Source organism: Phodopus roborovskii, unplaced genomic scaffold (assembly GCF_943737965.1).
Source record: "Phodopus roborovskii unplaced genomic scaffold, PHOROB, whole genome shotgun sequence".
In the NCBI taxonomy this organism is placed as follows: domain Eukaryota; kingdom Metazoa; phylum Chordata; class Mammalia; order Rodentia; family Cricetidae; genus Phodopus; species Phodopus roborovskii.
Window position 1 is genome coordinate 19,622,602 of NW_026126571.1, and position 11,297 is coordinate 19,633,898.

The following is an 11,297-nucleotide window of genomic DNA, read 5'->3' on the forward strand; positions in this document are numbered from 1 at the left end:
AATCTGGCACTACAGACTTATATGTGTGTGTGGGGGGGGGGGGGGTGACTGATGCCCCAGGGCTCTCTTCCTGGTGTGAGTCCCAGAGAAAGGCTTGTCTTACAGTCCTTGGAAGGACAAGCAGATGGGTGCTCAACTAGAGGGAGGATGGCTGGGTAACCCCTGGGCAATGGCGTCAGGTGGCAGGGTACAATCAAAACAGGAGACCAGATGTACACACAGCAATGCAGCGGAGCTCTTAAAAGCACAGTGCTGGAGGAAAATGCTAGCAGCAGGATGAGACACATAATGGATAGCATTTATTTAAATTTAAATACAGACACGTGGCACACTCCACATTTGCAAGACACATAGAAATGCAAAGATTCACATCTTGGCCTATGGGAGGAGGGGGATGGGAGTGGGGGTTAAGACAAAAGAGAGTGCTTTTACAAAATAAATAAAACATGAGAATTCTTGTAGAGACAAATGGCGATAAGGCAGCTGGAGCCAAGGGATGAGGAATGCACCGGAAGTGCAAATAATGGCTGCTACAAGAGCTCCCTTTTGGAGCCACATTGACTCAACCACGGATCATTCATGTACAAGCTTATTGGTTTCTCTGGGCCTTGGGCAATAGCCCTAGATGGGAGGAAAGAACAGATGGGGCAGAGTCAGTAACTGAGAAAGTCAGACGTTGAAGAACAGGGACCTAGAGAAAGCCGATTCTGAGAACAGGAGGGAACACCGCCTTGTCCAAGATGGTGTGGCAGTTTAGGTACAGGGATTAGGGTCAACTGGTGATGGCTGGCCTAGCACTCCGAGGTCAGCACCTTCACTCTCGATCGGGGAGGTGTGGTCCACTCAGTGCAGGTCCGACGAGCCGGCAGAAGCTCAGGGTCATGGCCATACCATTTGCGTGAAATCTCCGTCCTCACCTCCACAGACAAGGGAGAGAACGTTAGAAAGGTCCCACTGCCATTCCTCCTCTGGACCCCAGAAACAGGCAGGCAAGGAAAGCCTGGTCAAGGGCCCTGCCGAGTACAGCCTCTGAACGACACTGCTCCCTCCTTCCTTGGAGTACTGGCATTTGCCTTTAACACTTTCTCTTTCTTGCAGCACTGCTGTATCTGAGGCCACTCGAACACACGGGTGCCCTCTGTGCCTCCTGGCCCAGTTACCAGATGGGCCTCTCTGGGTGACTTCGATCAGCCCTTGCCTTAAGGTTCAAGTCCTGGAGGCCAGTGAACATGACTGAAGAGAGAAAGCTGGGAGGAGGGACTGGGGCAGTCTGTGTCTGGCTGAGGGATGGAGGGAAAACAGGGACCTTCTGCCTGATAGCTAATCTGGGACTATATGAGAGAGAAAGGGGACACTGGTTCCTGTTCTGGGAAGAAAGAGCTCCCCAGAACTGCCCCAAAAGTAGAAAGTGCAATTGAAAGGAAGTGAGTTCTCTGTCACCAAAAGTGACACTCGTGTCCAACTCAGACAGATCCCCTCCCAATTTACTCTCTGTATGAACTCCTTGCCCAGGCTGAACTCACCTCAGTGGGGTTGCTTCTTACCCCACCCCCTTCCAGGGCTCCCAGGACCCTTGGGACTGCTGTACTCAGATGGATGGGCAGGTTAAAGGAAGAATAGAAGGAAGGAAGAAGAGAGAGAGAGGAAGGAAAGAAGGATTTTTCTCAACAGTAGAGAAATAGGACAGGAAGAGTAGGCCAGGTCTTGGCCAACCAAGCACCCACGGTAAATACAGGGCCATCAGGAGGATCTGAAACCCTGCTATGCACACTGCTGGAGCCCTGGGGGTCTGGACTCGGGTGCATTCTCCCTGTCTCCACACAGCAAGGCTTTCCCAAGAGGAGAGCCCACAGGGTCTCTTCTCAAAAGCCTGCCTTCTCCTGTTGTGTGTGCTGTGGCCTCTGTTCTGTCTGTTCGCCTGGCCTCTGCCTCAACTTCTGAACTCCTAGTCCCAATTCCCTTTCTTCCGGACTTTTCCTGTTTCCTGTGCTTCTCTGGCTCTTCCCGTCTCTGCATCTGATGCTTTCCTCCAGTTCCTTCTATATCAACCTCTGACTGTCTTGGCTCTTGTCTTTGATCTTTCATTACCTGTCCACCAACTGATCTACATTGTCCTCCACCCTTCCCTGACCCCTGGAAGACCTCTTCCATCTCATACTCAGTAGTAGCACCTATCCCAGCCAGAGTAGGGATGTGTACAAGGTATTCAGAAAGTATTCAGGTTAGAATTGATTCAGGAGCTCAGGACCTGCTCCCACAAAGGAGCATAAGAGTGGAGGATTATGGGAGTCAGCCTAGCTGAGATCTACAGGACTGGGGCAAAAGAAAAGAAGACTGGGGAGAACTTTTACTTGTCGGGTAAAGGTGAGCCATTGGGAGGAGCACGTACCTCTTGGTTGAGGAAGCAGTAGAGGACAGCAACAATGAAGCCCTGAGGAATCAAAGAGGAAGGAAGGACGCTTTGGCCTGACCTTGAAATGTGACAGTCTATTGTTTTCTCCATCACTCATCAGTCACTGTGCACCAGACATACCAAGTCATGCCTGCCCGGGTTGTATAGACAGCCCCATCTCACTGTGCATCTTTGTTTTTGAATCTGTATTAATGAGTACACAATCTGATACATGATAGGTACTCTGTTGAAAAGATAAGATGGATGAATAAATGTTTGGATGGATGAACGGACATATGGGTAAGAGGAAGAAAGGACAGGTGGATAGGTGGGTGGACAGATGGATACATGGATGGATGGATAGATGGATGGATGGATGGATGGATGGGCAGGCGAATGTAAAGAAGGATGACCATATGGCCAAGTGGACTGAAGGAAAGAGGAATAGAAGGAAGGATTGGTATATGGATGGATGATAAATGAGAACATAGGTGAATGGGTGGATGGGTGGATGGGTGGATAGATGTATGGAAAGAAGGAAGGACAGATGGATGATAGATGAATAGAAAGATATGCGGGTGGACATAGGATAGAAGGATAGATGAGTAGAAAGAAGAATTAATGGATAGGAAGTGTACTGATATATGTATGGATGGGTGAATGATAGGTGTAAGGATGGATTAAGAGTGGGTAGAATGATGCAGGAGTGAATGAGGCAAGTGGAAGGAAGGGAAGAAAAGAAAGAAAGAAAATAGATGGGAAGATGGATAGGTGGGTGGGTAAATCAATCAGCTGATAACAAATGATGAATGGGTAAGGAAAACAGAATCAATGGGTAGATAATAAATGATGGATAGATGAGTAGGTGGATGGATAGGTAGGTGGGGATGACTGGAAGGAAGAAATGGTGCTGAATTGAGATGGATAACAGAGGGTGGATGGATGCGTGAATGAGTGGGTAGATGGACGGACACATGGGTGAAAGAATGAATATCTGGGGAATAGACAGATGAATGTATGAGTAGAGAGATAGAAGAGTAAATGGAAGATGGACAGATGGTTGGATGGACGGATAATTGAACAGATGATGTTTAATAGTAGTCCTCACCCTAACATGAAGTTAATCAAGGCCTGCTGTCACAGCCCTTGGAAGGAAGGAATGCCTGTATGGGGTAGGGTCTCACCTGGAAGGAGCCCAGTCCCAGCTCCAGTGGTAAGCGGATACCAAGGCCAGCACTGTCAGGCAAGAAGTTGAAGATGATGTAGTGAATCCCAAACAGAGGGATAAGGAGAAGTGTTGACTTGGAAAGTCGCCTTGGAGAGGACAAATTCTAGATTATGAGACTGCCCACCATCATCCATCCTGGAGACTGTCCTCCTGACAAATCTCTGGGCTTCTTTACATTAAGGCCCCACCCACTCCAATGCTGTGACCATGCAATTGTTCCAGCTACTCCAGAATCTATATACATCTTTCAAAGTCTAATTCCCCATCTAGATATAATCTCTTCCTCCAGGCCCCCATAGAGAAAGATGCAGCACTTGTCAGCCATTCGCCATGGTAACTGGCAGTTTTGTGTCCCATTTTCCTGTACTGTGATCTCATGGGAGGCAGGTGCCAGATCTGTTATCTCTCTAGGGGACACAAGGAAGAGGACAGGACCAGGGTAATAAATAGCTGCCAAATGAGACAAAAACAAATGTCATTCCCTTCAAATGCTTTCCATGAGGGTTCCACAAATATACACCACACACACACACACACACACACACACACACTCAAGCATACACGCACACACGCATGTCCGTGTACATGCAATGCATACACAAACACATGCACAGTACCAGTACTGAGCCCGCGTGTGGAGGCCACCCTGTGCAGGCTCCAGTTTCCTCAGCAGGATACAAATTATATTGAGAAACAGCCCAAAGTTCACCTGGAAATGAGGCACAGGAAAGTCAATGCAAAGGTCAGAGGCAGCACTAGGAGGCCTAGGATTAGCTCAGCCCTGTTGGTGACTAGGAACCTCAAGCCTGTGAGATGCAAGTCAAAGGAAGACTGGGGACTCTCTTTCCTCTCCAGCCCTGGCAGCAATGGTGAGAGTCAGGTCTGGTCACCCACCTCCAGCCACCTCCCAGTGTCACTCAGGTCTAAAGCAGCTGCCCATCACTGGACACACACTCATGGGAGAAATCACACACTCATGGGAGCCATGCCACATCAGAAGAAGGAGCAGCTGAGTGCTCACCTGTAGGCCCCATCTACTACTACTTACCACTCCAGCAAGAGATGCTCACCTGTAGGCACCATCCACTATCACCACCCCAACAAGAGATGCTCACCTGTAGGCACCATCCTCTACTACTTACCACCCCAACAAGAGATGCTTACTTGTAGGCACCATCCACTACTACTTATCACCCAGCAAGAGATGCTCATCTGTAGGTGCCATTCACTACCACTACCACCCCAACAAGAGACACTCTGCAAGCCAGACACACGAAAACTAGAAAACAGGTCTAGGACCTGACAAACCAACCAGGGATTGTGGCCCACAGATGCTGCCAGAGAAGCTAGGTACCCGTTTCCTAATTTCCTTCACGTAGTTATATCGCCACCCATGCGGGACCATGCAAAGAAACCTGGAGGCTGTCTGAATAAAGCAAAAGACATCGGCCTCAGAGACTGACCCCAACAGAGAGGACTATGGGTCCTTTGATGATCCACCAGTAGAGGGAGCTGTCATCTAGGTCCCAGCACCTGGGAAGAAGACAGCCTGTGCTCTTTCATGCAGTGGTGATGCACCTCCTCAACATACATTCTATGGCTTCTTCAGACCTCTCCCATCTAGTGCTCAAGCCCTCAGCCTCATTCTATCACCCTCTGGCCTGATCTTCTGTCTCTGCCTTTCCATAGGAGAGCCCCAGTGAAGGCTAGTTGATTCTTATCCTTGTCCACACATTTCCCTTCCTGTAAAAGGCCTGCTCAGAACCGCTCTCCTGAAATACACAGCTCCCACAGCCTCTTCTGCCTGAGCTCCTCCCCTCTACCCCCTCTGTGCTACGAGCAGCCTGTGACACTCCAAGTCCTATCCTCCTCCTCCTTAAATGCTCTGCTACATGCCCTGCTGGCAGCATGGGGATGAAGAAGTTGCTCTACTCACGCAGTGTTCTCGAAAGCCAGTTTGCAGCCCACCCAGGTACCAGTGCATAGCACAGGGAGCCCTGTGGGTGAGACCACACTGGGGTAAGTAAGTGCCCCCCTGCATCCTTTGCTTTGAGTTTAACCCCCCCCACACACACACACACACACTAGTCTGTTAGCCAATTGCAGACAGCAGTGGTGTGGACCTAGCAATGGCTTGGGGAGATCTGGTCTACCTCCCAATGCTCAGTACAGTACTATGGACAGTTCCTTCCCCTCCCTGAGCTTCAGGGACATGCACAATGAGAAAGACCTCTTTATGCACTCCCTGTGCCTTCCCGGCCTCCACTTCCCTTATGGGGGGAGCAATGATCCCTTGATACTTACCCCAGCCAGCAAGAACCAGCCACCAAAAAGCTGGTTTGGACCTGGGCGATGTGGAGGCCAACAGGCAGGTCAGGTAGACAGCTTCTGCCAGCAGCCAGCTGAAGTTGGTCATGGTGGCAAAGTGGGAGATGGCCACAGAGACCTTACACAGGATCTGAAAGCAGGACACTGATGCTTCAGAGATTGGCCCCCACTTCAGTCCCCATTAGGGCTCTTTCACACCACTGAGACCCAAACCCTCAGGTCCCCTCCACTCTGGGCTGGACCACTCCATTCCTTTGCTTTCCCAAAAGGAATTTGACAGCATAATAGTGATGGACACATACATGTTCGTGTGTACCCTCTGCCAAACATGTAAACCACGTCAGCCTCTGTGCTCTCTGTGAAAGGAAGAACTCCAGGATCGCTCATGGCCTTGTCTCGGAGTCATTGAGACCTGCTCTGTTTCCCTTGCCATATGCCCTACCTAAGCTGAAATTCCTCTTTAGAGTGATAACCATGGCCTGGTTATCCATGCACAACTCTGATCTGCGAATATAGGATGCTCTCATCATACATGTGACCATCTGTCTTGCTCCCTCACCTACCTATGTGGGCCATAGTACGGCCTCTGAGCCAGCCCAGCTGGCTCTATCCTTTCCCTGACTGTGTGCCTGGGTGACCTGGCCATCTGCCCCTTGTTAACAAAATGGGATTAAAGTGAGGCTTTCAAGACATTTTAAGATCAAAGGAGATAATACATGTAAAGTACTTGGTGTGCTGCCCAGCCTAAGTAAGTGTACCTCGCATTCAGCAATTAACTCATTAATTAAATTAGACCACTTGTTGCTCTGGGGAGTCACTTGTCCATTCATTTCCAGAACACTTTCAAAGATCTTGAACTCCAACCCATTCAGTTCCCATTCTTTTCCTCTCCTCGCCTTTCCCTGTCCCTCCTTGTACAACTTCCAGTTTGGTGTCTCTGCCCCAGACTCTCCTACCATTGCGAGCTTCCTCCTTGTCTCTTCACTGGTGAGCAGCTCCAAGGCCACCTCCTCCTTGAAGCTCTTTTGTTGTCTTAGTTCTCATCTTTCTCTACCCACTAGTCCCCAGACCTGGGTGCTTCCTGTACCCTAGGTGCTTCTGGAAGGAGGGGCCAAGCTCCACCCAGGTCTTGTATACTCATTAAAGGCAATGAATTGGCTGGCTGGGCACAGGAACTGCTGTGACCAACTTAGATGGGAGCATGGAAGGAAGAGGAAGGGTGGCCTGGCAACAGGGAACAGCTTCGATTGACACTGTGATCTATGAATGTGTGGGGGAAACTTGAGGCTTCCTTCAACTGTCACTGGCCATGATGAATACGGGGTCAGCCTGTGTGGCAACAGGCCAGGCCCATTCAGGCCTATGCTCTGCCCTTTTCCCCCTACCCCAAGCCCCTCCAGCCACAGCCTTTACAGTGGATAAGCTGCAGTGGTCCATGCTATCACCCTGGAAGAGGGCAGCATCCTTCAGGAACACAGCGCTGGCCTTGAGGATGAAGGTGGCAAACAGCTGCATGTGGATGTAGTTCCGGGGACAGTGGAGCCTCCTGAAGGGACAGGAGAGATGAATAGAGGGGTCTGGTTGCAGAAGAGCTTCCCAGGCTGTTAACAGACCTGGCATGGCCCTGGAGCTAGGCAGAAGTAAGCAAAGCAGCCAAAGCCACATCAAATAAAATCAAATCCAAGGAGCAGAGTAGAAGTGAACATGGTGTGTGAGTCTAACCCCCAAGGTCAGCAGGCCGGCATCCTCCTGGGCTTGGTTCAAGTACAGGAGCAAGGGGACTATAGCCCACCCTCCAGATAGCTCTGTAATTGTGCATATAGAGGCAGTCAGAGTCCAGCGGAGCCAAGGGAAGACTCTAGGTAATCAGAGAGACACAGCCTCGTGGGGAACTCAGCCTCTGAAGGCTGGAAAGCCATTGCCACCCAGTAGTAAGGGCTGAGGGTGGCCTTGGCGGTAGAGCCCATGCAGGGGACCCTGGGTTCAATCCCCAATCTTGAAACCCAAACCAAAAAGTCCTATACTGCTCAGAAGGTTGCAACCATCAAAGGGTGCCATACAGGAACAAGGAGGATTTTTAGAATCCAATGAGAGCTGGGCTTCCAGTGTGGCAGGGTGACCAGGCCACCAAGAAAAGGAAGGGACTGCAAGCACATGACTGAGCTCCATGTGAGCAAAGCTGTGGCCACAGAACCGAGTGCTGGCATGTGAGGAGGTGGCCCACACACTGGGGGAAAGGTGAGAAGTCAGCAAAGGTCATCTTGCCTAGATCTGAGCCCAGCTCTGAGTCCCTCTAGACAATCCAGGCAAAGAACTAGCCTTAGTCCCTCTCCCCCCTGGACAGTAGGGAGTCAGTGAAGCTTACTAAGCAAGTGACAAGGTCGGCAAACCTGAGAGCAGCCAGGATGGCAATAGCCATGCAGAGGGCTACGATGGAGATGCTGTGGCCTGTGGTGTAGATGATCTTCACTGTGGAGAAGTAAGATCTCTGGGGACAATAGAAGCAGAAGAAAGGCTGTCAGTCAAGCAGGTGGTCAAGCCCCACCACAGCCCGGCACTGATGAGTGGCACCCCAAGTCCCATGTGGGCACTGAGCCTGCAGGTGGTGATGGTGAGCATTCATGGTTGCACTGGGAGCAGGGAGAGGAGGCAGACATCACCTCCCGGGAGAATAACAAAAGCTCAAGAACTTAGGCCTGGTTATGGACACCAGCTAGCTACCCGTTTGATGACACAATCACCCTCAGCTAAAGGTGACATCCAGGACACCAGGAACAGCCACAGGCAGACAGGAAAAGGCTCTTTGGGGCCCAAGCATTTGAATCAGAACTGGGGGGGGGTGAAGTGGGGCCAGGTAGTGCCTCTGCTCCAGCTCTACTGTTCACCTCAAGCAATCCCTGTGCCTCTCTGACCTGTATCTGCATCGGAAAGATAAGCATACCCATACTTATGCTCTGAGGGCTGAGGGCTGAGGACAATGGGATTGTGAGTGTGAAGACCCTGCTCTGTGGACAGTGTGAGTGTGCTTCCCAGAGCCAGGGGGGTCTTTGTAATCACTACATCCTGAGTTCCTCCCATTTGCCCATGCCACAGTCCAGTGCACTGTCCTCCTGGCTGAGGACTAGAGAAAGCAAGTGCTTCTTGCCTATCACTGCCAGCAGTCCTTGCTTCCTCTGAAATAACTAAAGCCCCTGCCCTCTGCTTCCCTTCTCCCTCAAAGCCTTTGAGTCACTTTCACTGGGCACTTTACTGCCATCTGCTGGACAACTCCTGTAACTGCTATGCCCACATGATGGCAATGGTGGGAATGGCAACCACCTCCCGAGATAGCAATCTGCCACCTTTACCAGTATTTGTGGTCACCTTCCTCCAAGATGCTGGAAGCCGCTTACCTCCTCAGTTAGCAGCTCTATGGGCACAGGGCAGGCTACAGGGTATGGAGGGAAAATATCAGACCAGCCGGTGATGGTGCAGTCCCTCTTCACAGCCCCTAGAGATGAGCAAGAGTGCCTCATTACAGAACTCCTCCCTTTCCCAGGAGATGGTGAGACGGCCCTAGCTGTCAATCAAGTGAGGCGTGCACAAGGAGTTCTTAATCATCAGAAGAGAAGAGTCCTCCTCTCTAGAGGCCTGGGCCCCAGACCACGCTTGTCTACCTTTGGCCTCCAAGAAACCTGTTGAACAGTATTCATTGGAGGCACACAGAGTGGAATGATGGACCTCTACATCCTACGGGCAGGAAGGAAGAAAGCATAAAAGACAGGGAAGCCAGGCTTGAGGAGGGGGAGGAGTTGGTGCTTCCCACTCTCTTCAGTGTGGTACTACCTCCTGGCAACATCCAGAGAGCGATGGGTGGGTGACAGACCCCCCCCCATGTCTCCGGGCACTGAGAGGTTGGCGTCATCAGTCCTTACTCAAGATGACTAAACTTTTCAGGGAAACACTAGAGGAGAGAAGGTAACAGTCAAACCCAGGATGTCTGTCACCAGCCACTGATGTGCAACCCAAAAAGGACCACCTGCTCTCTACCCCTGCCATACCTAGGCCACTCACCTGGCTCTGAGCTGAAGTGAGAGAAGAAGTCAGGACAAGGGAGGGCCACCCACTGACCAGAGCCTGTCGGGGGCCAGCACAGCAGCCCATCCCAGGTCCCAGGGCAGCCTATGTGGAGAGGAAGAAGACAGAGTGACCTCTGAGGGAAGCTGATATGGCATGGTCAAGGGCAGCACTAGAGGAGATGTCAGCATCAGGGAGGACCCACCCCTACCCCGTCATACCCAGGGAGGTGTTGTTGGCCCCCTCTGCAACCTGAAGACACGCAAGCTCATCCTCTCTCAGCTGTGTGATGAAGTCACATTCTGGGTGGAGGTGACCCCGTGCCTATGAGAAATGGCAGGATGAGCCAAGCCCACTGGTGGCCTCAGGCTCTCTAGCACTAAGAGCAAGCCTGATATGCTATGTTTCTGTGGCCCGATTCTGAGAAAGACCCATCTGTCCCACCAGAATCAGGGCATATTTGATGGGAAGTGGGGCATGAAGAAGGAGGGGGTGGGTTAGAGGGAAAAGTTCAGAAAGGGGGGAGGAATGGGGGAGAGAAAAAGGGAGGAAAGAAAGCAAAAGAAGGGGGAGGAAAGAAATGCCACAGCTAGAAGAGATAACTCCTCAGGCCCCACAGGGTTCCTGGCCACACTCCCTTCAAGGAAACATCCATGCTGGCGGTGGTTGAGGAGACAGGACACAGAAGGATGTTGGTTCTTCCTGAGAAGAAGCAGGTAGCAGTCTGGAAGTGTGTGGCTCTTAGGAGGGGTAGGCTCAGGTGTGACAGGGAGGCCCTGTCTGGCCTCAGCTATTCCAAGACACCTCACTTCCAGGCAGAGTCTGAGACTAGTCACGGAAAGAACGTAGGAAGCCAGCAGACTGAGGACTTTCCCAGCCACAGCCATGGACCACCCAGCTGGAGAAGAACAGAGGAGGCCTGAGCTGGCTACTTACGACTCCCAACAGGTTCAGCAAGCAGAGGACACAGGTACCCCACAACAGGCAGTCCATGACGGTGACGCCTGCACTCAGCCTTAATGACTGTCTCTACTGATGCCACCTAGGTGCACCTTCTGTTGCCTCCCCTTCCCAGGAGCTTTGTAGGCAGGGCCAACAGAAGGGACACCCAGCTGAATATTGAGCAGAATGGTGGGACATTGTGTTATTGCTAGCCCTAGACAGGACTCTGTCCTCAGCAGGGGGTGGCTGAGCTCCACGATACACCTCACTCTGCCTCTGTGTCTACGTGTACCTGTCCTGCAGCAGCAATCCAGAGGACACAGATAGGACACCAGGGAAGTGACAACCACA

At 51.4% G+C, this 11,297-nt stretch overlaps 1 protein-coding gene across 1 annotated transcript; it reads right to left on the reverse strand.

The window, feature by feature from the left end:
- Positions 1 to 291: 291 nt before the first annotated feature.
- Ghrhr (growth hormone releasing hormone receptor) lies at positions 292 to 10,997 on the reverse strand. The gene is given in 15 exon segments (XM_051202927.1): positions 292 to 654; positions 656 to 691; positions 813 to 917; positions 2,390 to 2,431; positions 3,577 to 3,706; positions 4,238 to 4,329; positions 5,084 to 5,153; positions 5,557 to 5,617; positions 5,925 to 6,078; positions 7,362 to 7,494; positions 8,339 to 8,436; positions 9,341 to 9,438; positions 10,002 to 10,109; positions 10,226 to 10,328; positions 10,941 to 10,997. Coding segments are annotated over 15 exon segments (1,320 nt in total). The 3' UTR covers positions 292 to 621.
- Between the last annotated feature and the right edge of the window lie 300 nt (positions 10,998 to 11,297).